General features: G+C 34.0%; 2 protein-coding genes across 3 annotated transcripts in view; one reads left to right on the forward strand and one right to left on the reverse strand.

Moving 5' to 3' along the window:
• Positions 1-3,768: 3,768 nt before the first annotated feature.
• RN-tre (USP6 N-terminal like RN-tre) lies at positions 3,769-15,104 on the reverse strand. The gene is made up of 7 exons (XM_089645837.1): positions 14,985-15,104; positions 14,550-14,732; positions 8,888-9,725; positions 8,562-8,797; positions 8,169-8,227; positions 7,121-7,310; positions 3,769-5,861 (listed from the first exon to the last, which is right to left on the reverse strand). Exons 2-7 carry the CDS (start codon positions 14,684-14,686, stop codon positions 5,669-5,671), a joined length of 1,653 nt encoding a protein of 550 aa, XP_089501963.1. The 5' UTR covers positions 14,687-14,732; positions 14,985-15,104; the 3' UTR covers positions 3,769-5,668.
• Positions 15,105-16,718: 1,614 nt separating this feature from the next.
• The window catches only part of RhoGAP15B (RhoGAP_ARAP and RA_ARAPs domain-containing protein RhoGAP15B), a 34,824-nt gene continuing 24,365 nt past the window's right edge, over positions 16,719-27,177 (forward strand). Inside the window, exons 1-4 of one of the 2 annotated variants that reach the window (XM_089645821.1) lie at positions 16,719-16,816; positions 16,949-18,911; positions 20,102-20,303; positions 26,082-26,202. In XM_089645821.1, coding sequence (XP_089501947.1) covers positions 17,176-18,911; positions 20,102-20,303; positions 26,082-26,202 — 2,059 coding nt within the window. In that variant the 5' untranslated portion in view covers positions 16,719-16,816; positions 16,949-17,175. Of the gene's footprint in view, positions 18,912-20,101; positions 20,304-26,081; positions 26,203-27,177 lie in introns of both variants that reach the window. The other variant, XM_089645820.1, reaches the window with a different exon arrangement.

Here is a 27,177-nt window from a genome sequence, read left to right on the forward strand (position 1 = left end):
TCTTTGTACAAACTAATTATTTACAGTCGATACAATCTTTAAAAATAATTAAACACACATAAAAAGAGTACAATAAAGATACTAGTGTTAAAAAATAATAATACAAAGTATGCTACTGGAATTTGTTTACAAATAAGAGGTAGACTAAAATCGGTAAGTGTACTATTGACGAGATTAGAAGTTCTAAGCTAAAAGTTTGGGAATAATACGGTACTTGTATTTTTAAGGGAAGACATCCATTATGTTATTCATGAATACACATAACCCTTCAAGTTTTATCAGTTGCCTGACCGTTAATATTGCAATAGGTAATGTTGTCGATTGTATTAACAATAAAAGTAGACATAGGCTATACGGAGAAGTAGTATTTTTTAAAGAAACCTCTCATATTCTACTCATCAACTGATGAGATTCTATTTAAGTCACAGATGCAAGCTAAAGATGGCTCTACCTTCAATAAGCACAGCAATGCAATAATTGGTTTCTATCACTTAGTTTGTCAATGTTAGCATCCTCACTGCTTGGAAGGTAAAATAAAATACTTAATTTGTTTTATTCCCTAGAATATCTTATTTTCTAATTTAACTAGACAGGTAAAATGAGAAAAAAATAGATACATATAATGTTTTATGGTTTGATGCGACTTGTTAAAAATATTGATAAAATAATGTATTTTTACGGATTATGTATATTGCAAGCCTGGAAAGAAAATACTAAATCAGATTAGTAGAATGAACCATAGAGGTAGTGTAGAAGCATTATGGATTCATAATTTGCAAGCTAGCAACGATGTGAATACATTAGGAAAGTTAACAAGGATGAAACAATGTATGTATACATAATTAGCTTAGAAAAATAAATCTACTGGCTAAAAATGCATTTTTAGTATTTGAGATTCACTTATAACAGTGATGAATGGATTTTGTATTGCCAAAATTCACTGTTATCCATTTAATGTAAACATAGCACTGGTTAAATTAATTTGCACTCATCTATGTGTGTAAATACTTAACACTAAAATCACTATAGATTATAATAAATCTTTTAGCAATCACTATTTATTTTTTAACCCAATATGTATTATACATGAGATTTGAGGCACCAAAGAGGTAAAATTGAATGTCCAATGAACAAGGACAACGGCCGATAAGCTTAAACTATTGGAATGATTAGTTACAATGTCAGACTTTGTTATGAGTTTACCTCGGGCATATGCCACCACAATAGTCCTGCAGCTAGCAAGGTGAAGTTATACTATGTCTGAAGCAAGCAGAGTGAAGTTCTACAATTCCTGCAGCAAGAATGAAAAGTTTTACCTGGCTCGTGACAAGCGGGCTGAAATTATACCAAGATTGCACCAAGCTGAGTGAAGTTTATCACACATGGTGAAGTTATACTATGTCTGCAGCAATCAGAGTGAAGTTCAACCAGTCCTGCAGCAAGAAAGAAAAGTTTCCCCTGGCTTGTTGTAACATCCGGGCTAAAATTATACCAAGATTGCAGCAAGCGGAGTGAAGTTTTACAAAGCATACAGAAAGCATGGTGGAGTTATACTATGTCTGCAGCAATCAGAGTAAAGTTCTAAAAGTCCTGCAGGAAGAAAGAAAAGTTTCCCCTGGCTTGTAACAAGCGGACTGAAATAATACCAAGCATGGTGAAGTTCCACAAGTCTTATAGCAAGCTAGTTCCACCAGACCTGCAGCAAGCAAAGTGGGCAGCTAATTTTACCCGTTCTACAGATTGGTTTTCTATTTCAGATGGAAAGGTAGTTTAAATTAATATTATTGCTAACTACATATTATTTGTATGTAACATAAATTCTACACTGCATATCTGATTAAGGATAAACTTATAAGAAGTCATAAACTGCTCATTCATACATGGCGCTAATTTAATTATTTTAAGAAAAAAACAAAAACTTTTTCATGTTATGCTTTAAAATGTCAAGATAAATTGTTTGTTGGCGGGTCTGAATAAATAGTTGTCCGTATAAAAACACAATTCTTTCAAGAAAAGAATACAAATACCATACCGGGGGTCTACTCTGTATCTTTCGGGTTTACAAACCAGTAAGTTCGGGGTTTAACCTTAATTTTTTGAAAGAATTGAGTTTTTACATGCATAAAACTATTTATTCATATTCAGTATAATATAAAATCTGATGCTGGTGTTAAACAAGGCAAAATTGATTCCAATCCATATATATACATATAACAATAATTAGCTATGAAATTGTCAATAATAATTCAATCAGTAATTTATTGCGAGATATTGTAAACCCCATGACATCTATAAATAATTCTACTATGTATTTAGTATAACAAGCATTATAATTATCTTTTAAACTAGCGGATAATCTGATGCATTTGTAAAATTTCAATAATTAAGAATTACCAAAGATTTTTACACATTTTTATTTATCGTAGGAATTTCTAAGGCCTATCAAAACATCTGTTAATAATTAAAGACAATAAAAGTTCGCAAATGGCCGTATTCACATTGCGAACTATTCGTGCATCGTTTCCCAGGGGTAGAGTTATACATACACTGAACACAGGCTTTTAATTTATATTGTATTAAAAACATTAACCAGGTCTATTTATATGGAACATAATATTAGCTAGGCCAGATAAAATACACAAAATTGATTAGGGAATACCATTCTACGAAACACCAAACAGTTAATTTATAATGTGAATTTATGGTAATATTTTTAGGTTGATTAATTATTTGGATTTATGACACATTTCAAAATGAAACAAAACAATGTTACCTTTAGTATGAATATTTACATGGATAAGATTTGCCTTCTGATAAGTCAAATTGCACAAAAATTACAAACAAAATTATTTTTGTAAATTTATTATAATACATTTTCATTGAATTATCTATGTTCAATAATTATAATGATCTGAGAACTGGAATGTTTAGGTTGAGTATACAAAATGGCTAGCCAAACTGCCGATCTGAATCATGACTTATTGGAAAGGAACGAAGCCACCTCAATTGGCCAAAAGACTCCGCTTGTGGTTGCTTCATTTCTTTCCCGTAATCCAAGGCTCGGCTCGCGAATTGTTTCTCGCCATTATGCAACATTAAATCCTGTCAAATCAGGTAATACTCATTTTTCCATATCAAAACAACATTATTTTAATTGATGAATGCCTGTGAGTGTAAGAATCTTTGTGTTTCTATATTTATATAAATATATATACAAACATGTCCTATAAATTTCCAGAAACAAAGATAATGTTCATACATATACATAATACTATCAGAACATTAAAATCATCTTTCAATTTTTAAATACGCTGGCATCTACAACTAATAATTTACATTGAACAATCTTTATCCCAGCGGAATTATTAACTAGTATTTTATCTATACATATTGTGAGGTTTTTAAATGAGTTGAAATATACATAAAATGTCATGTCATTCTGATGTCAAATGGTTTTTTTTTCTTTGTACTGTTTAACACAAAAACTTTTTCAAGTCATAAATAATGTAGATAATCTTATGTACGCTAGGGAAATATGTATATATCTTGTTAAGTCGGTTCCTCATTCTCTCCAGCATTATGGAGACTTTCCTCTGCCAAACAGTTTGCCGGTGACCATGACTTTTCCCAGTTTGCCGAGCAACTTGTCCGAAGTATGTTAAAATACGTTGAAGGCAGAAATTTGAAAGTCTCTTGTTGATGCCTGACTCTTCCAGAAATGATACATTTGGGCGTGTGGCTGTCCATGGAATCCTGAGCATTTTTCTCCAGCACCACATTTCGAGAATGTCTACCCGGTTTCTTTCGCTGGCATTAAGTGTCCACGTTTCCACACAGAGTAGAAATATGGAGAAGATTAATGCCCAGATGAGTCTCATCTTGGTGGTCCTCGCGCTGTTATGTATACACAACAGTGTTAAAATACAAACAGTAGCATTCATACAAATCTAAACATCATTAATTTTACCTTGATAAAATATGTTGCAAAGTGGATATCGTCGTTCGGCAAGCTATACTGCTAATGTGCCAATTTTACAAAAATGTTACATATTTTAATGGTGTTCAATTTGTACTCCAAATGTGTTTATCCACAGAATGCCAAATATATATAAATATTTTTAAATTATAAATTTGGCTTTCACACAGGGTGAACTTGGCCATTTAAAGAAAACTATCGATAAAATGTTTGTGGTTATTTATCTTTTCTGAATAATTTCATTTATGCCACATTCGCGGTAGTGCATGCCGAACGATAAAATGTTTGTTGCAAGCTATTCCGCAGTTTCCAATCTGTGACCAATAGCGCCATCTCACTGATCTTGATCATCAGCGAATAAGATTGAAAGCTAGAAGCTGACAGAGCTAATAATTGAACACCGTTTTGACATGAGAATGAACAAATAATATTCAAACAACAGTTTAACACAAGGCTTATATTTCCTTGTTTAGTTATATTCGACAAGCACATTAATATTAATTTGATACCTTAGGTATAACACGTGATTTCTGAGAGTAAATTTCTTGAAATAAAGTAATTACATAGGTACTTTGTACTCGCACTAATCAGATCAGTGTTTGTAACAACTATCCTTTGGTTAGGCTTGGCTTTAATATACCGAGCCTACCAACTTAACGTGAATCAAACTATAAATTAAATTAACTCTACTTTAAAGTCTTAAGAAAATAATCGAAAGAATAACATTTAAATTCTCAGTCTTTCTATGAAAAAATGTGTTAATATCATATTTACTTTCTAAATTCAGTATTATAAAACGTAAGACTTTGTATTATATCCTAGGTCTATGATGTAATTTAATGGAAACAGACAACACATGTTTCCTTTGGAATAGGGGCAGCTGATGCTGACGTGGGAATGTTCCCAGATCGAGCCGTATTTTGTGGGAATGTTCCCCGGGGGAGCCCTAAGGTGTGTAACTTGCACCCGAAAGCGTGAAGAACACACAAGGTATAAGCCATTCAAAAACGACCATTCGTAAACAACTCGACAAGAGGCAGTCAGACATAATATTACGACATGTCATCTGCATATCAGATTTGATATTTATTATTTGACCAATGCGAATCTAGTGGGACATTAATAATATTCCCATACAATTGATGCTTTTAATATGGACGTTATTACTTAAAGCATTATTATTCAACACAACAACAAAAAAATGCAAAAGAAAGAACAATTCACACACCTCTAAACTGAAAGGATTCATCTTCACTCTCAAATTATCAAATACATTGTAAATAAAAATAATATTGTGGTTGGCAATTAAAAAATAATTATGACTATATTATTTTGTTAATTGCAGAATCCAATTATTAGAAAAAAATATATAAATACTAATGTTGAATGATTACCGTCGACATTATTTTACAAAAGTAAAATAAAATTGTTTATACGATAAAGCCGCTGTCGCTGTCACTATATCACTGCAGCAACACTCACTTCACTGTAGTTCACAATAAGACTAAGGGCCTTAAAGACTTAAAGTCTGACAGACTCAGCGTTAAAGATCTATAACACTTGAGTTTCAGAGAACCAAATCTAGAAGACTGACGGTCTTACAGACTCAAGATCTAAAGTACTTAGATCTAAGAGACTCGAGGTCTCGGTAATATGGCCATTGTTAGAGAGGACATTGCAGAGACTGGCTGGCTAGGTGAGGTCCAGGAAATGTTGGATGCGGCCATGGTGCACGAGGGGGGTAGGCAGGTCCTCGGGACCTACCTGGATGCGGATGGTGTTGGCCAGTGCCAGTGAGGAGGGGGGAGTGGGCTGAGGGGTGGGCGGGTCGCCATACGGCACGTGGATGCGCAGCACATCGGCACGTGCCACTACCACGCCAGACCTGCAACACATCAGATAATTTTGTTTAATAAACAGGCTTCGATAGTAAGAGAATCCTTGTATAATTCGTAGCCTACTCTTGCTTCCATGACTATTCGATAGTTGATAGAATTTTTTTTGTGATGAAGATATGCAATCTGATAGTTAAGCCATAAAATGAAAATGAAAAATAATTCCAGATAAATTTGCTGTTTTTGAACATATTTCAAAATAAAATACTGTTTTGAAAGCAAATGAAAAACCCTTTCAGATTTTAGTATGTATTACAAATCAACATATGAAATTTAAAATACTAAAATTCTGAACGCAAATTTTTAAGTCGCTTACCGATGGTTTTTATATTATAAAAGTGTAATTCCCTCTTTCTAACACTACTTAAAGAATATATCTCACCACAAATCAAAATGAGATAGCATAACTTTTGTTGGGAGATATATGTATCACCCAAAAAGACAATGGTGTTTGTTGTCTGTGAAGAATATCTCCCAAAATATATTCAAAATATCTTAAAGAAGTCTCAATATATTTTAATACACATTTATCAAAATGAGATACCATAACTTTTGTTGGACTGTGTTGGGAGATATATGTATCACCCAAAAAGACGGTGTTTGTTGTCTGTGAAGAATATCTCCCAAAATAAGTCAAAATATGTTAAAGAAGTCTCAATATATTTTAATACACATTTATCAAAATGAGATACCATAACTTTTGTTGGACTGTGTTGGGAGATATATGTATCACCCAAAAAGACGGTGTTTGTTGTCTGTGAAGAATATCTCCCAAAATAAGTCAAAATATCTTAAAGAAATCTCAATATATTTTAATACATATTTATCAAAATGAGATAGCATAACTTTTGTTGGACTGTGTTGGGAGATATATGTATCACCCAAAAAGACAATGGTGTTTGTTGTCTGTGTAGAATATCTCCCAAAATACAGTCAAAATATCTTAAAGAAGTCTAAATATATTTTATTGCACATTTATCAAAATGAGATAGCATAACTTTTGTTGGACTGTGTCAGGCTGAGAGATATATGCATCACCCAATTTGTTTTCTCAATTTTTTGTAAGATAAAATTTTTTATTACAATCTGTTAATGTTTTAATTAAAAAATGTACGTCAAATATCAGAATAACGATAAGGATGTCTAATATGTCTGATATTTGACATACATTTGTAATTAAAACTAAAACAGATCGTAATAAAACTTTTTATCTCTAGGAAGACGCTACGAATAAGGGATGGAAACCAACCTTACTGAGCCTGAGTCATCATCGTCATCGTCCTGCGACACGTTGGAGTGTGTGTCGAGAGAGTTGTCAGGTGCGTGCGAGCGTGTGGAGGAGAAAGCGGAGAGGTCGGCCGTGGAGGTCACAGAGGTATCGGCCAGCGAGCGCCGCGACCCCAGCACAGAGCCCGTCTCCTCTTCACGGCTTCGCGTTCCTGCAACATTGACACAATTGTACACATTCCAATGAAGAATGTTTCACTTTCACTTAGAATGTCAACCTTTTTCAACTTTGAGCAGGGACTTTTCACTTACGAGGCAAGCTTGACGGCCGGCCAGTGGTAACGCATTGGACTGCCATTCCGAAGGTCGCGGGTTCGAACCCGGCGTGCGCAAATAAATTTTATTTGATTAATTTGTGTTATTTCACAATTAATTAATTAAAATAATATATAGTATATTTGCGGCACGTTCCAGAGTGGAAGATACTACCAGTATCGCCCTGGTGTAAGACCACCATTCAGAATTGAAACGTTGCTCTAAATGGCTTTAGCCGTGTTTAGTGACTAGATCTGAATAGCCAGGTACTTCCCCACCTTCCTCTTTCCCTTCCCCACTTACCTTCAGCCTCACAACATCCCCCAATTGGGGATGCCATAGTCTCACTGGCTCCAGATGGGAGCAGTTGGGACTCTTGTGAAGTATTCACTATAAAAAAAAAAATTAAAAAAAAGCATCAATAAATTGATAACATTAATATGACAACTCCACAAAAGGAAAAGTTCCACCGTGAAGGGGGGTGCTGTAGGGACCAGCGTTATACAAACTTCTCTAAAGTGGTTTGTAGTTGGAGTCCATGTTTACGCTTCAAACATAATCCTGATAATACACATACACATACACATAACATGTAGTTTATTGATTTTGAAATGCAGCCTTCATAAAGGCTGGATATCCAATGTTGCATAGCTTTTTTTAAAGGTTTTACTTATAGTTTCACAAACCATCTAGCAGACCTAGAGATGACATTAACAATACTGACAGAAACCAAAAAATGTTATCGTTGATTTTACCTGAGTTTTCCGTTTGTGAAGGAAGAAGCTCATCCATTTCAGTAGCATTTTTTTCTTTCCTGTAAAAACAAGCATTATTAGGCACATAGTTCAGTCACAATGTTATAAATAAATAGCTGAAGTCCCCGGCGTTGCCCGAGCTCCGTCGAAATCAGACGTGGAAAGTAATTTTCCTCTTATTTTGAACGTCAAGTGTGCAAAATTCATAATTTGTTTAAAAAAAAAAAACCCACACCGGGACACTCTTATTTATGTATATAGATAATGACCACCTCAATTAAATGCTGGCTGTAAGCTTGTTGGCTCTGGACTCAAAGGTCACAGGTTCAAAATTTGCCTAGGCAGTTGGGACTCTTGTGCGGTAATCACATTAAATGTAAGGAGTGGCCTTACCTGAGCAGTACGCTGGCACGCACCTTCTTCTCCGCCTCGGAAAAGTGCTCGGCGCGGCTGCCGATCTTCCTGCGTACATCGGGTTCCACAAACTGTCCAAACACCCGCTTGGGCAACTCGTCCTGAGGCGGTGGGCCCGGGTAGTCCAACTTTGCTTTCCTTAACTCCTTCATGTTATTCTCCAGATTATTAATAACTACATCATCCTCGTAACCAAAGTCTTTAAATAATTTCACCTGCAAATTAATATTACATCAATAATTTGAAATAATTAAATATAAATTTAATTCACAGAATTGATGTTAAATGAAATGTCTTTATTGTACCTGTATGTATTGAACAATAGCATCCATGTCATTCAGCCTAAGGATTGCCTTCTTATGCATTCGCAAAACTGTGAACGCCATTGCGGTAATTACACGCTCACCGTAAACGAGGTACAGATCCCAAACACGTAGGCATAGACTAAAGGGCACTCGTTCCACGAAGCACACAAAGAACCACTTGAGGGAATACAAGATGGCATCCAGGCCAAACCTGTCGAAGTGGTGTTTGAGTTTGGGCATGAACTTGGTTATGACTTTGTCGTGATGTTCGAGGAAGCGAGTCAGTTTAGGAAAGCCTTCGATGTAGAGGCCATGCATTGCATATTTAGGGTTTTTGAATAGCACGCACATGGCCCAGAAGGCCTCTTCCTCGTCCATGTACATTAGCAGCACGCCGGCCAGGCCGGACATGCCCTGGCAGTAGCCCACCTCGCTGTTGTACATGGCATATGCGCACAGCACGTTGAAGAGTGACTGCTGCTTCAGCGAGTAGCGCTCTCGGTAGTTGACGTGGTCCCGGAACTGACGGTTGACGTCCGAGTCGATCTGACGTGCGTCAGTCGACCAGAGACGCGCCAGCCGCAGCATCTCATCGTACTTGCGCCTGTTCTCACTCTTGACTCGGTTGAGCTCCAGTAGCTTGCACCACACCTGTGGCCGTAGAGAGTTGGGCACTCCCTTGAATATCCTCCGCTCCAGTTTCTCCATTGTCGTCGTGTTGTCCCAGGCTTTTAACATCTTTAGCCATTTTTTAATTCTTTGCATTTCGTGTTCATTATTTCTAATCTCCTTAGAATCATTCTTCTTTGATATATTTTGGCCTTGAATGAAGCCATATCTGAAAAGAATAAGAGACAACCATTCTAAAACAACTAGTTATTATATTCAATTCAGGGAAAATCTATCGCATTTTAATTTATATTCAAATTCCAACAACACAGAAATCAGAGCTCTGTTTTAACCTCTTTTTCAGTTTCATGCCTCATTTATGAGAAAAAGGTTACAACAAAGTTCACAATCAGTGGATCGCTATTAATATCATCCCCATTCAGCTAAATATCATCTACAAAAAGACTCTTCTGTAAAAATTTAATTTGCATGTTTTGCAAAATTGTAAATAAAACTTCATATTCAATATATAGCTGAGCAAGGACAAGAAACCGGGAAATGAAAATTGCATTACTTCATAAATGTACTAAAAAATCCTTTGTATATGTAATGTAAAAGCTCATAGTTTCTGTCGCCAAACATATCATAATATTTTCAAATCGCAAGTCAACATATTACACCTCGCTATCGCTAATGATAATAATACATCATATTAATATTTTCCCCTTTTACTTTAATGGCAATCAATGAAAGTGATCATCGATCATTTTTGCAGACTGACTAATTTGAAGGAAATTTTATAATATTTTTTTTTAAATGTCAACCATACATGTTTTACTCCATGAGACAAAAATGTTCAAATGAAACATAAAAGAAAAATTATTTAGATTTTAGAATAATGATGAAAAGCAAATTTTTTAGAAAAATTACAAGAACTGCAACACAGGGGATGGGAAGGATCTTGGAATTTAATAGACTTTAATGGTTTATATGGTGACCTAATAAACGAATATTGGAATTTAGGAAGGGCAGGAAGAAAGGAATTGATTGAGCTTTGTTCTTCCTTCTTCCTGCTTCTTCTTACATCTCCTTGCCTCTTTCCGGCTCTTCCTGGTTCATGTTGTCTCTTCTTATTTATTCTAGTCTCTTTTTGCATCTTCTTGCCCCTTCTTGGTTTGTCTTGTCTCTTCTTGGTTCTTCTTGAATCTTCTTACCGCCCCTTCTTGGCTCTTCTGGGCTCCGCTTGGATCTTACTAACTATTCGTCCTGCAGACAGGTCGCCACGCCACTCCATACTGGCATGCACCCGCATGTGCAAAACCAAATATCGTAATCAAATTATAAAGCCATTACTAAAACATGTCTTTTGACACATTTTCCATTACATTGGATCTAAGGATATAAAAACAATTACGCGGAGCAACTGTTACAGTGGTCATCATCAGGGGAGATGTGATGGACATGATAACGCTGTCTGAAACAGACGCAGACAAAGTGCAACACGGCATAGTACCTAAAATATATATCATGAAAATAGAAGTAAAATAGTAGATAGTAAAATAAATATAATGAATAGTGGATCCCCCGCAATTGCTAATGTCTTTCTCGGGCGCCTTCGACTTTCTTAACCATTCATTACTGTATACCACAATGTTACTGTTAAAAAATTACATACAACTAGAGACACATGATTTTTATATATATTAAAATTGGAAATTTTTACCAAAAAATGTGATAAAAATATAATTACATTATTAATATATGCTTATGTCAAAACCGCATTGCAACATGAAGAAAAGGGATTTAAAAAAAAAAATTAAAACCTACTAGAATCATACAAAATATAAAACAACAAAAATTAGTCGAATGATTGGTGTAAATTTTGTTTTGTACAATGTTTTAATACCGCTATAATAATTGCAGGAGGGGCATCTAAACTATAATACACTCTTAATTTCTCAAAAACAAATGTATTGTGTGGCACCCACAAGAACTATTACTTTAGAAATGTTATTTATGTTACTATATTAGTTTAGAAATGTAATTTATGTGACTATATTTATTTAGAAATGTTATTTATGTTACTATATTAGTTTAGAAATGTAATTTATGTTACTATATTTATTTAGAAATGTTATTTATGTTACTATATTTATTGTCATAATAAATATAATATAGTACTTTCTATAAGATACCAACAAATTCATTGGCGAATTTGTTCTTTGAAACACATTCTGTGCCTAGCATGGTGAAAGGCATAGTAAAGGAAACAGAAATCAATCGCCATTTACAGTTCTGTGTCATCTTTGAGGATGCTGTGAGGAGGGTCTTTTTGAGGAAAGGAAAGAGAGAAAGTTCCGGAATGGAAAAAGGTATCAGGGGTGGGTAGGAATCTAGGGATCAGCGCATTCAGAAGTGACAGTCTAATGAATATATCCCTCCCACTGCGGCGCAAGGCGTTGGGTCGAGAGACCAGCTGGAGAGGTCAAATGATCTCCCCGAACCAGTCTCTCCCGATCTGGTACACCACGCAGCTGGTGGGCAGGCGTATCCTGAATCGCCTCCCAAATTGGGAATACTCAGATCATATATATATATATATATGTATCATATTCTAGTGCGTTAAGTACATCAAGGATATCTACATCTGGATATTGGATACAAATCTAATAAGCCTTAGATATGAATCATGAAATTGCATTAATTAAATAAATTGCACATAAGAGTAGATATATCTCGCACAGTGTCACATAATTTATTATTTTTAAATTGAGGCTGTCAGCTTTGGGGCATTTAGATTAGAACTAATGAAATATTGTAAATAAGATTAGTTGATCCAAAAATATGGCGAAACTGAATTTGAGGTGCGTATTGTAATTTACATAGGAAAAAAACAAATAATTTAATTTTGAAATAATAGAGCATAATCTATTTACATAAAGAGTGACGGGCAGACGGCGGGCGGGCGTCGTGGATATGATTTGCATACAAATCTATAGTTTCATGTAGAGACTTATGAAATTTTGCACACATGACCTTCGAAATATGAGGAAGGTCACTGTGTACTAAGGCCGGGCAATGCCGGGGACTTCAGCTAGTATTTTATTAAAGTTTCGCAGATCTCTCAGATTCTCATTCAGAGTGCACTGCAACTTAACTGTAAACATATTACATTTAGATAATATGTCATATAATGCTATGTATACATACGCGAGCCGAACAGCCGAACTGAACCTCAACTTATGGGAAAAGAACTAAGCAACCGCAAATGGCACGAAACGCCCCTTGCAGTTGATTTGTTCCTTTCCCGTAATTCGAGGCTTGGTTCGCGATTCGCAAATGTATACGTACCATAATATGTTAATTGTTTATATGTATGTGTATTGATGGTGTGTTGGAAAAACTTGGTGCGATTAAATTCCAAACAATCTTTGATGAAAAGTCCTAGATTAACTTTATCACACATGAATGTTGAGAAACAAATGGGACTTATTAGGACGACGGGTCGTTTCAGCAAATTTGGAGTACAAAAGGTTAAGCACATAAATTTCATTTAAAAAAGTGTTATAGTTCAACACATTGCTGGAATATACATTTTTAAACTCGTAAAGCATAAGAATTTATTTAGTATTCTTTCAATAGCTTGTACATGAATATTGTAATGTGGGTTCCAGACGGGAGAATTGTACTCAAGTCGACTTCTAACGAACATTTTTAAGCCCTTGTTAGAGATTAATATACAACTTTACATGTGCTTTCAACTGGTAAAAATAACGGTGGATTATAGTAATTGTCGGATAATCGAGCAACGGATTGTTCAGAGAGTGTTTGTACGTATATTTTTAATAACGGGAATTCTGCACAGGGAACCAAAAGGAGTTATGTTATCTGTGCGGATGAGTCAGAAATAGGACTCGCTGTTATGCAAATTTCATCTGTATACGGGCACCGGACATGCGTTTGCCGCCCCTAATCAGTATTTTGTTACTTTCATTCCGCATGATAAGCTATCAAAAAGCATTCTCAACTTTAGAACATAATTTATGGCAGTGTATTTTAGAGGTGGGAGTCATTATCTGAACTAGTAGTTAAAATGATGGAAAAGATTATATTATTAATAATAATAATATTACTATAGATAGAGTGCAAGATACGCTCCGTGTTGACCTGGTGATTTATCACAATAGAAAAGCTGTTGGGTGCAAAACCTATGGTGTTTATAATTAGAAGACTATCAGGTGCAGTCTGACAATTCTTATACAAATTTACTCTCAGCTGTCATTAATGGATATGAACCTGTCATCAATTGTTACACATACCGTAGATGACACACGGGCAAAGTTTGCTTGTAAAATAATTTAGGTTAGTTACAAAAAATTGTAGAATTGGAGTATGAAATAGACCGCTTTTCGCAATGCTGCTTATCTACTCAGCAAAAACTTTAAAAAATAATAGAACATGTCCTTTGACCCACTTGCGGAAAAAGTTTCACCACTGCTGGTTTATGACATAAATAATGAAAATAACAACAACACACCATCTATAGTACCATTTTTTTTTTGTTTTCAGGAAATGACAACATAATTTGCCTATGTTTCTGTTTTTCATGTTTGAAGAATCATCTTTTTATGACTACAGTTGTATTATTATTTCGTAAACAATGCCAACTTAACATGCCTACCTGTGCAATTGTTATTATTGATAAAAGCTTCCTTATACATATATATATATTATTTCAACGCTTGCAACGCTTCCAGCTCATTTGTTATAAATTGAAAAAAGGAAAACCAGTGAAAAACTTACCTGATGAGTAGAATGATGCTAAATAACATAAAACGCCCATAATATCCACAAGGTAAGATAACACCAGTTATCTACCACATTAGACACATGCCAAACTCAGAACATGGACATGGGTCCAGATTGAATCCAAAAATTAATCAACAGTAACAGAACAGCAAAGAAGATCGCAACAGTGTTGAACTGTAATATCAGCAAAAGAGATTCCATGTAGGTTATGGGGAGGTGGTGTGGGTAATTCTGGTGGATGTACCTGTCACATTGGTAGACCTCATTGCCAGGGTCTTCCCATGGATCTATGTCAGCTGGGTTCTCTCTGCCGCGGGCATATCTGTTAAAGAGGTTCTCTCGTTCCTCCACGGCGCGAGATAACAGGGCTTCTTCATTCATACCACTTACAACAGTAAGAACTCAATTCTGAACCGCTGTCTGAACCCTATAAACAAGTTCACACCTTTAAACGTCATAAAACAAGCAAACTGATAACTCATACACATTAATTTTATTTCCTAATTTTAATCGCAAAATGCTAACATTTACATTTACGAGTTTCGGACGGAAAACTATATTTTTGTGATTAATGTTTTAGAATTTATCACATCGCTAGGGAGCCTTCCACCATTGAAAACATTTGTATTTTAGAAGTGACAACAAAACTATGTAGTAGCGAGCGACGCAAAAGCAATACCTGGTGATAAATAAATTCTATACACTAATATCTATACTCCTGACACCAAATTGACACCATTGACACCATTTGACAATATGACTAAAAGGAACTGAAAAACTAAAAATCAAGAAGAAAACCCACGACAAATGCATAGATAAATACGAACCGTTCATTGAGTAACATCTAGTGGGCGTGTCTCAAGATCCACCACAGGTGCAAAACTTGTACATCATAATTAATTAAATAGTGGCTTACAGAGTAAACTATTTTCAATTAAATATGATTTAAGATTTTCACGGCCAAAAGTATTTTTGTTATTTGTTTTTGGGGTATTATGCCGTGTTGCGCTAACTCCTTCTTTAGCCAACGTTTCGGACAGCATTGCAGTGTCCATCATCAGGGCAGATGTGTTATAATAACACATCTGCCCTGATGATGGACACTGCAATGCTGTCCGAAACGTTGGCTAAGGAAGGAGTTAGCGCAACACGGCATAATACCCCAAAAACAAATATTTTCAATTAATTTATTAAATATTGGTCTATCAAAATAATCCTATAAGAAAAAACTCATTATCATTAAGAAGGCTTATTTTTATTTGCAAGACTCATAAACTTTGCTGTAAACATTTAAACATTTCTTGAGCAATTTATTAATTTAATGCATTCAATTTTTTCCCATTTATTTATTTGCTAGTTTGCGATTTTCATTGCTTATTTAAAATATTTGTGATTGAGCAATTAAAACAATTTTGCAAACTAGCGGTGGAAATTTTGTTATTTGTCTAATGCTAATAAAATGCAACTACCGTTTGATAACTGTAAAACTGTTTTGTAAGTAGGTACCAGTGGAAAGGATTTATTCGCAGGCTGGCAACTTTAAAATGGTCCGTGGTTTTAAATGCAAGGTGAACTGGTTGAAAATTATTTAAATAAACTAACTTTGGTTTTAACACTTTTCTTATATGTACATGTATTTAATTCTGTACATATTGTAGAAGGCAAATAACATTCTAAAATATACATTTAAAAATATGAATATATATTTAAAACAAAGAATGGATCACAAAGTATGCTTTTTAAAATTTCTTTATATATTATAGATAATTGTTAACATACATTAATGCTCCTGAGTTAGTTATAACGATTTTGAATATGGTGAAAGAATCATAATGTTTTGAAATAATAATACTTCTTTTAGAAAAATTCCATGCACAATCACTATTTTGAAAAAATTGAACGCCAAAATGACCCTTAATACAGTCTTATCTCTATCGTCAAGGATTAGATTGTCAGGCAGGATAATTTTCAATATAAGGTGCTTTGAAACCATTTTTTTGAAATATCAACAGTGTCCGAAACGTTGTATAAAAAATAAAAAAGCATAATAACCCAAAAATACATCACGATAAAGCAAAATATTCTTTAAAATTAATAGTTGCATCAAAATTCTATTCAAAAGTTATTGGATTAGAAATCGTTGAAATAACATTATAGCACAGTATAAAGTATATTTTAATGCAGCAAATAATGTAATGGAACCGATTGAAAAGCTTATTGAACTGAACAATTTATTTATCTTTCATATCAACGTAATTTAGACCAGAAAAAATCGTGTTTTTTCATTTGTATTTAAAAAGGCGGGGCTAATGACGTCATATCAGTACCAGCCACAAATCATACTCGTTTCTTGTTTTCGGGCGAACCATTGACAAAAGTTTTCTGAAGTTTATGTTTTATTAAGTTTTCTCTGTGGTTGTGAGTTGTGTTGAAGTTTGATTGTGAACAATTGGGAATAACATGCGAATAACTGTTTTGCAATAATAAGATATTTAGATTTAGTTTGAATTGGTAACAAGCGATTCATAATTATTTTAGGCCAGTCATATAAAATGAATCGACTATTTAAGAAGTAAATTCAAATAGTTTATTGAGTGACCAGTTTTATAGCTTTTATTTAATTAATTTTTTTCTTTGTCAAAGTGAATTGATTTGAATCATAACAGGCCTAGTGAGCAATCCGATCTGTCACCGACAGGTCATATGATAAGTAGGGCAGTGCAAGAAGTGGACGCGAAACACTGAACTGCCAGTTAAACTTGAATAAATTATTATCTTATCATCCTACATGTTTATGGGTTTCAATATTGAGTGAGTCACCGCTCAATAAAGAAAATGGTGAATTCAGCTAGTGCATTATAGTGGCGAGTATGGAAGAGGAGAATGGTACCCCCAAGCCCCTTCCCCGGAAACTCCTGAAGGCGGGAGGGGGGGTGGCCCAGGAGGAAGTGGAGGGGCCTGCTAAGAAGCCAGTCCCCCTCCCACGCTCCAAGAAAAACCAGGACCGCTCTTCCTTTTCCTGGGATAGTGTGTCTAAGCAAATCTCCGACAACATTGGAGAAAAGTTACACGGAAGTGAAAGCTATGTGCGTGAAGTGAAGCAAATAGCCGGGGACAAATTGGATTGGACCATTAAAGGAACAAAGCTTGCTAAACAAAAGATTCAGGATAGTGTGAGAAAGTCCACTAGAAGTGTCAGAAGCAAAGTTACTAAGTCCTTTATTGAAAATAAAAATAGTTCCACTACCAAGTTCCACGATGAGGAGACAGGAGGGGGGCATCTGAGAAAAGAAAAAGAAAACACGCGCAATGTTTTGACAGTCCCTCACCAAGATCGGTGTGTTTCTATGCCTGGTGCGGATATTGCTTTATTTGATAGTATTCAGTTTAATTCTCCACTTGTTGAACAAAATAAATATGACTGCAGAGATGTTGCTAGTGATTCATCCAGTAGCACCTTAAACATCCCACGCTCCCCGCACCGGCACAGACCAAACCTATCACCTTCGGGCTCCGAAGTATCCAGCAATTGTTCTTTACCTGCAGATCATCCTCAGATTCATGTGGAATCAGATAATATTTCTCTGTACGTAGACGATCAAACATACGATACTCCTAGGAGTTTTACCATGCTCGCCCCGTCGACTGCATCTAGTGATGCTTCCCCAACAATCTCTATTACGGGTGTTTCGGTAAACAATGTTTATAATCCGATCTATGAAGTTCATGAAAATATACAACCCAATACTATAAACAATAACCTAGACATATTATTACCAAACAATCACATATTAAATCCACAAATCAAAACTGTTGCCAAGAGTCCATACGAAAATTGGGACACCAATTCCAGAAAAAATGATGAAGTGAAACCTGTCTTCAAACCCAGGCAAAGTATTATTTTGGAGTTTGATCCGCTCCACAGTGGCCAGTTGTCGGACTCTGGCGAAGGAAGCTCTTCTCTGTTGGGAACTGTTTTGCCGCCTGACACCGGTAACTATTCTCGTCTAGAGGAGTGCATCACAGAAGAAAACGTCTCTGATGAATCAGATGGTGAGTATTGGGGTGGCTCCATCTCATATCTCTGTCCACCCACGCCTCCTCTAAGGGTTGATTCCTTGTCTACTGAATTATCTGAGAGTGACAATGTTTCAATAACAACCAAAATGACTAAATCCAGCAGCCCCCTTGGACAAACAGAGTGGTTTATAGATAGTGAGGTGGAGGCTTCTGATGCTTCTCCCAAGTCTGCCGAAACTACCACATCTAATAGAACGTCTGTTATGGAAAAATTTTCCAACATGTTGAAAATTGTACCTGATTCAGCATCATTCTTGATGAAGAAAATTGATATTGGAATGCACAGTGAGGGTATTCCCAGCAAGCTGCAGCTGCCGATCAATTCCGTGCATCATCGGGGAATGATGGTTCGCTTCCTACCCGGTGGTATTGAAGAACTCTTCAAGAAATTCCCCCTGCGCACCTGCTTCTTGGCCGACCACAAACTGACCTTCTACCAAGATAATTCCTCATCAAATCAAGTCAAAGACGCTTATAATATGAAAAATTTCTTCTCCATTCAAATTATCTTGTCTCACAAATTCAAGTAAGTTCTTATTTTTAATGTTGAAAAAGATAGATATGTTCTGCAATTCCAAAAAGAAATCTATATGAAGCTAGAATCTTATCACAATATTTAATCTATAACAATTTTGTTTTTTATCTAGCTAGATCTTAGCCATTGCCTTTAATGTAATGAAGATAGTAAATATTGAGATTGCCGTCAATGTGTAAACAATCTTTTAAACTCAGTAATTGACATGATAAAATGATGACACACCCTGACTTGATCTAAGTCATTGTAATTGTTATTGAAACACCATGTGCAAAATATTGGATGAAATCGTAGTTAAATCATCATATAATATTACATATTTTTATGTTGACAAATGCACAAAATACTGCCCTTTAACCTATCGGTAAATTAATTTATGAGTGAATGAAAAGGTCACAGGTAAAATTCTCTGTACGCTTAGTCCTCCATAATAGCCAACAGCTTATATTGGTAGAAGTTGAAGAGTTTAACAATTATCAGGTTGTACGTTTTTGCCTCTTCTTCAGTGTGTTATTTAATACTCATTATTTCATCGTGCCCTGTGAAAATCTGCACACACTCAACGGATTCTTCTTTTAAGGATCTGAAGTAATGAGGCTCAGAATTGTTTTGTATTCTGAATTAACATTGAATCAGAAATTTCAATGTTAAAAAAACAAGAAAAAAGTTTGAAACACTCTTCGATTGATACAAAAAATGATTAGTTTTTCGAATTCTTAAATTGTAATTACAATTTTTTTAGCAAATTTTTAAAATTTGCTAAAAAAACTCTTTAGGTGCATTTATTTTTTTCTTCATAGTTTTATGAGAAGTGTTGATAAATCCATGAAAAATAAAGTATTGCTATTTTATATTTAATTATTATATGTTCAAATAAAAATAGGATAAATAAGTAATTTTCCAACATTTTGAACGTTGAATCAGCAGATGACAGGTACTTGTGTTCCCCATGCCGTGAACAAATTTCGTACCGGTTAATAATGCAATATGTTTTCTGTGACCCAGCCTATATTATCGGCCACATAAAGTGTGATGCCATAACGCACCTAAAGGGTTAAGTTAAGTGTAAGAAACACAAACAGATTTATAGATATTGTACTTTACAAACACACATCATTTAATAGCTCAAATAGCCGAATTGCTTGGTTTATGTTAGTAATAGATAACTTTTTTTCTTCCAGTTACGACGGAGAATTACATTGCTTCCAAATAAACTTTTCAAGCCTCGGAACATTCAACATGCAACAGAGATCCATTATATTTGGAGTTGCAAATGAAAGCGAAAGAAACATGTGGATTCGAAGAATTGTCGAAATGTACACCAATGTGTTTCCTCTGAAACACATCGTCAAATTAACAAGATTTGGGTGGTGTTACTTAAAGGTTAGTAATAGCATTTTCCGTTTTATGAGTAAGTTCATGGTATTAATTTTATAAAACAGTAGCAGAGATCAAAGTTCAGAAGTTCAGTTCAGTTCAGTCCTAAAACCTTTAGGTATTTTGTGGGTTACCGATGACTCACTGTGAACAACACTCACAGTAACTCAAAAGCAACTGTATGATTCATTGTATTCAGCATTCTGTTTCAATTCTCATAGCCTAACAATTTGTTATTATAAACTTGTAATAATAGAGCAGCGTTCTGCAGAATTAGGCCAGTCAACTGTGCATATGCACCTTTTTTCAACAAAGTCGTTTTTGTTGTGAATCCATTTTCATAATTACATGTATCCCATTTTAGAAAAACTATTTTTTTTTTATAATTACATGTGTTTAAAAAAAAAATATGTCTTCAATGAAAATGTATCAATAAATCATACAATATATATATATATATATTTTTTATTGAATATATAAACACATTACAATAATTTACAAATGTAGATATTTCGAGGCTGATTGCGAAAAAATTAGAAATTTTTAACAAAAAATTGCCCAACTCAATTGAGAAATTATTTCTCGTGTTTGAGTTGGGGAGTGTTGTGAGTCATTATGGTTTATAGGTTGTAAAATTTCACTAGTTGATGTAGCTAAAAATTAACAAATTAATATGTGAGAAGTAACAGCAAAGATAAATATTTATATGTTATGTAGGGGGGAAGAGAGAAGAAAACAAAGTTTAACAAGGAGTTAAGTTTGTCCAAGTGAAGTTTATTATTTATTAAATAGTGGTGTAAACAAAGTTAGTTATTTATTTAGTTGAGTTTGTGACTATTATACATTAAATTTGACTAATTATTTACTGATTAAGTGTACTCCAGATTATCCAGAATTTTTCATTTATAATCAATATGTGAAAAATTAATACCTGTGTCTTAATCAAAGTTTTATTTGTTTATGATTAACACATTTCGGCCGGGTATTTTTTGTACTGACGTTACCCTGACTCCGGGCAAAAATAAAGGTCCTGCGCGAATTTCTTTAATTTGTTTTAAATCGCTATATCTTCGAAAATAACTCAGCATACCAAGCTATAACGATTATGTAAAATGTTGTAAATGATACAATTTTGTAAAATGTTATAATTATGCCTATCGGTATTTGCTCATACCGGCTTTCTTTAAATACGCCCGACATCTCTCGCTCGGAACAGAGAAACAGATTCGAACCGGGTTTCACGGTCATAAAAACCCTCATTCCAAGAATTGAATCATTTCAATAACAAATAATATACTATCCTTTTGTTGAAATACCAATGTAAACGAAAGGCACGAAACTAAATATAAAAAACAGACTTTCACTAAGATTCTATAATTATGTACATGTAGTTGGGACTTTTATAAAGAGATTGGTATAAAATATTAATATAAAAACGTTGAATAATTCTGTCTTTTCTGCCATTGAAATGAGGCCGGCGCAAAAGGTAAAACTACCCTTCCCGGCCTTAAGCATCAATCGACCGAACGGGTAGAATTACCTTTCCCGGCCGAAGTGTGTTAAGTGACTGACAAATTCAGAGAATTCATTGAGTTGCTTAACTCTTGGGAATGGGAATATATGTATATATATTTATATTATTAAGGCGTTTTCTGTAAAAAACAACATTTGTTCCTTACAATAAAATTATGTATTCGGTAGATCTTGATATTATATAGGTTCATATTACAACCTCAGTAAATCTGTAATCAATTTCCATTCATAATTCTATAATTTAAAAAAAAATGAAGGGGTTCCTTCAGAGTTGAAATCGGTATCATGAATGCCAAGAATACAACTCATTATTTTTCTTGGATAACCTCATTTTGTTCTGCAGAACGAGATTAGTCAGTAATCAATACTAATAATTAAAGTAAATTCTTACTGAGATCAGAACTATTTTTAAAATTGTTATATAATCAAATCTACACAACCGGCCAAAATTGTTGTTTGTTTTAATAATAAATATTCTTGTATATACACATTGGTGTAAAGCTGCAAACACAGATTAACCCTTCTACTGCTGCACAAATATATGAAAAATTTATTTTAAAGTATGCCGCTCCCATTGTCCTATGACATCGGGTTAATTGAAATGATCCTACTAGATGTTAAAGGTGCATATTATATTTGTATCTTTTCTATAAATACAGGGTGTATCGGCACGTACCCGACAAACTTTAACCAGCTATTCCTTAGCACATTTGGAGTAAAAAATGGAATAGACACTTTGCTGTCCGGTAACATTTTTTTTTGAATAAAAAATTTACTATTCATATTTTCACCACATGTCACCACTGTTTTTTCCTTTGACAAAGTTTGAAAACCCACCTGGCAATATTTTATTCGAGTTTCGTTGAATAATATATGTACGTACCTACATTAGCGCGCTTTTACGATCACAACGAAATGGCATTGCACCATTCGTCTCATTTTTAGCTAATATTATTTAGTGTGTATGAAAGAGCGAACATTTTTGACACACTTGCTAATAACAGCTGTTGAACACGAGAAACAATGCCAATGACAGTGACGGAGTGTGGATTTTTTAATCATTTTTTGTTTTTAATTGAAAAAAAATGTAAACAGCAAAGTGTCCATAACATTTTTTACTCCAAATGTGCTAAGGAAAAGCTGGTTAAAGTTTGTCGGGTACGTGCCGATACACCCTGTATACTGTTGCAATTAATGACATTAAAATACATCTAGATCCGTTATGTTTTCACAAAATTAAAAGAAAAGGTGGCAAGTAACAAACACTCTTATGTTTCCAGTAAATTCTTAATTTAAACTTTGTTCATGTATGACAAATATAGACATTCATAGAATATGTGTTTTTGAACGAAATAGATATAGGATTTTAGTATTTAAAAGTTGCGGTGAATACTACATTCTAAATCACAGGTGTGATTGAGATGACAAGATACACTAAGGACGGGTTGTTTCGGAGAATTTGAACAATTCATCAAATTTCAACGTTCATTTACGGGTTCTGCGAAAGTCCTATTCAAATTCTGTTATTATATCATTTTAGGCTAGTTGCTTGACAGAACTGAAATAAAAACAGAACTTGAAAAAATCTTTCACAGAACTTGAAAATGAACGTTGAAATTTGATGAATTGTTCAAATTCTCCGAAACAACCCGTCCTAACTCGCCTACACTAAGATGAACACAGAAGGTTGTCTGAATGGGGCCAACTCTTTTTAACTGATCTGTATTCGTACGACTTCCGGTAAACCGTACCATGGCTCTATTGAACGGTTGAACCGTGGCTCCCGCTCTCAATAAAATGAGTCATGCCCCATTGCTCCTTCTTATACTTACGTGTTGCTATGTTCGCTATCTCACTTTCTAATGGCACTAAAAGCTTCAGCAAACGTTATTCCTTGACTCAAGTGTTTGCTGTGTAATGGAAATGCCATCACACACGAGGGCATTTTGGCACTCATTTACGTAATTTGGTTAGAGATAGCAAACGACCTCATGCGACATATTTATTTATTTATTTATATACAGGGTGTATCGGCACTAACCCGACAAACTTTAACCAGCTATTCCTTAGCACATTTGGAGTAAAAAATGTTATGGGCACTTTGCTGTCCGGTAGCATTTTTTTTTCAATTAAAAACAAAAAAATTGAAAATTTATACACTACATCACTGTCATTGGCATTGCTTTTCGTGTTCAACAGCTGTTATAAGCAAGTATGTCGAAAAGCGTCGCTCTTTCGCACAGACTAAATAATAATAGTTAAAAATGAGACGAATGGTGCCGTGCCATTTCGTTGTGATTGTAAAAGCAAAAAAATATAGGTACACACGTACATTATTCAACGGAATTCGAATAAAATATTGCCAGATGGGTTTTCAAACTTTGACAAAGGATAAAACAGTGGTGACATGTGGTGAAAATATGAATAGTAAATTTTTTATTAAAAAAAAACGTTATCGGACAGCAAAGTGCACATAAGATTTTTTACTCCAAATATGCTAAGGAATAGCTGGTTAAAGTTTGTCGGGTACGTGCCGATACACCCTGTATACACCTAGAAAGGCTTTTACATAAAAGTGATACATGATGCAGTGTACATAGGAGAATATCTGTGTAGGAGAGACTGACAGTAAATAGATGTAATCCGTAATAAGATAATGATTGTAAAGTAGGTACAAAATACACAGTTGTAAAATTGTTATTACAAGTATAATGAGAAAATATTAAGAAATGATTAAAAAAAAGACAAGAAAATTTAAAAAAAAACCAAATATGAAGCAATATTAGTAAAACGTAAGAGTAACATAAAGTAAAAATGAAATTACAACAACACTCCATATAAGACAAATCATTAAAACTAATTTACCAACGCTACTCTAATTTTACATTATGACAGTTTACAATTGAAAACTACTAAAATTACTAAATCGAAAGTACGACAATTATCATGAGAATATTATTGTTTGTAATATCATTGGATGCAATGAGTTAAACGCTAATATATATTGTTGTAATAAAATAAACTTGAAGCAGGAACACATAATTACTTTGGAACGTATTTTCTCCTGTTGAAAAACAATTTTTTTGCAATATTTGCGCTAGCACTGATGACAACTGTTTGCTCGATTGAAATAAAAGCAGAAACTTAGATGTTCTAAGAATTTCATTTGTAATGAAATTAAAAAAACCCCTAATGAATGTCCCCGCAGTAGTTATTTGTGTACCTCCTCGCCTTTACACCTTTTTAAATATTTGCAGTTATAACAACTCATTTATAATTATATTAAATCAAATAAAACACTTTGTTTATTAACCACGACTTTATTGTTATTACATCTACCGGTTTCGCTGCGGTCGAGCTTCATCAGGATGTGAAATATAACTAAAAACTAAGACAGAGGTGATGCATATTTATAGGAAAACAGAGGGAGACAGAATATAATACATTATAAAAGTGGGAGGAGTCAAATATTACATAGGCATAGTGAATTGAAGATATATAATAACAATTAACATTTTTACATGAATTATACATATAATAATACATTTTAAAGATATAAGAAAAAGCATAAACTTATTATTTAAGAGTGGAAAGGATTCTGGGAAACAAGTTAAATATAATAAAAAAAAACATTTATAATTAGATGAACAGATTTAATTAAAAAAATGTTTATTTCGTACAAGAGTCTCATGTGCTGCCGAGCGTCTGAAGCAACTGAAGCCAGTGAGCTATGCTGACATAGACAGTGGCTTTCCCAAATGGGATATGTTGTGAGGCTAAAGTTAGTAGGGTGGGGAAGGATATGGGGTTGAGAAGTACCTGGCTATTCAGATGTGGTCACCAAAAATGGCGGTCTTTCACCGTGGCGATACTGAGAGTATCTTTCGCTCTGGAACTTAAAACAAATTGAAACAGCACAAAATAATTGAATAAAATTTACCTGCGCATATCGGATTTGAACCCGTGACTTCTGGATTTGTCTAATGAAAGGCTGTCGATACGAAAACATATTTTTAAATTTGATCATACTCGGTGGACAGTCTGGTTTCCATAGAGGTGCTAAAATAATATATTGAAGGATTAAGAAATATTATTACTAATTTCAGAATAAACTTTCTAAGTAATTTTATGTTTGCAATTATTTCTAATTTGCCCAATTTCGTTACATGAACTGAACAAATTTTTATTCCCTTTCATTATTGATGGGCTTTCTCCAAGTTATTTAAAAATTGCCAATTGGCTTAATTTCAGGAAGGAGTCAGTGGTTCATGGGATGCAGCATGGGTTTTACTAAGAGAGAGAAGTCTACATTTCTACACCAGCCAGGATTTGAACGTTAAAACGTTGGATTTGCGGAAAGCACGTTGTGTTGGTATGTCCTCTCATCGTTTCCTGTAAATTCCTTTTTGCCTTATGCGGTGTTTTTGAACCAATGCGATTATGAAAAAAGCGAATGTGCAATACAGTATGTGTATTTTGTCTGATACTCTTGAAACAATCTAGCTTTAGGTGACATGGCTCAGTCAGAATCAGCATTTAACCATATAATTTGAATAGTAAAACAATTTGTAACAAATATTTTAGATCAATAAAATAAATAAATTGTTAAATGCTCTAAAATTTAAAATTTGCTTGCAAACATGAAGACTGCCCAATTTAACTTGATATTCATTATTTATTTCCGTTTAATCAATACTTTTCATGACTAAAGACACTTTTATTTAGAGAAAGTGGAGCGTGATAAATTGAACATAAATAAAATCAACTTATCTCTGAGTTTGTTCAAATTATTTCAAACACTAAAATAGTCTTAAAATGGTAAAAATAGTGAAAGTAACAAATCATTCTTAATTTGTTCCTCTACCATGAAAGAGAGAAATTGATCACTTTTTATTGGAAATTAGCCAATAATACTTTTTTTCAATAATGGTTACACTTCTATACAATTAATTGTATTACTTTTATCGAATACACCATGTATTAAGGAATGTTTTATTGAATTATGTTTATCACCCATTCTCTTAGTTATTTTATTAATTCATTTATTTATTCACCCATTCTTTTTTACATACATTTGTTAACATGTAATTGTTGGGTTATGTAATATAATGTGTATTTGTTGGGTTAGCTGGAAGAAATAGGATGTAACCTATAAGCTATACCCTTTGTACTCTGTATTTTTATAATTTTTTTTTTTAAATTTTGAATTATGTTAATTTAATTTAATATAACTACATGTGGTATATTCTTTTAAAATCCATAGCTAAATGGATGTGATAATCAGAAATCTTTTTGATAACCTCAAAACATTTTCTGCGAATGTTCGTTATTTTATATTATCCATGTA

This window comes from Hesperophylax consimilis, chromosome 23, assembly GCF_061612785.1.
Source record: "Hesperophylax consimilis isolate HC1 chromosome 23, BYU_Hcon_1.0, whole genome shotgun sequence".
Classification (NCBI taxonomy): Eukaryota; Metazoa; Arthropoda; class Insecta; order Trichoptera; family Limnephilidae; genus Hesperophylax; species Hesperophylax consimilis.

Excerpts from the sequence above, each read along its gene's own strand:
- RN-tre (XM_089645837.1), bottom strand. The coding sequence starts at position 14,686 with ATGAATGAAGAAGCCCTGTTATCTCGCGCCGTGGAGGAACGAGAGAAC. Across the intron at positions 8,228-8,561 it reads CGTGCCAGCGTACTGCTCAG|GAAAGAAAAAAATGCTACTG; the intron begins GTAAGGCCACTC and ends TTGTTTTTACAG. Across the intron at positions 7,311-8,168 it reads TTCACAAACGGAAAACTCAG|GAACGCGAAGCCGTGAAGAG; the intron begins GTAAAATCAACG and ends TCAATGTTGCAG.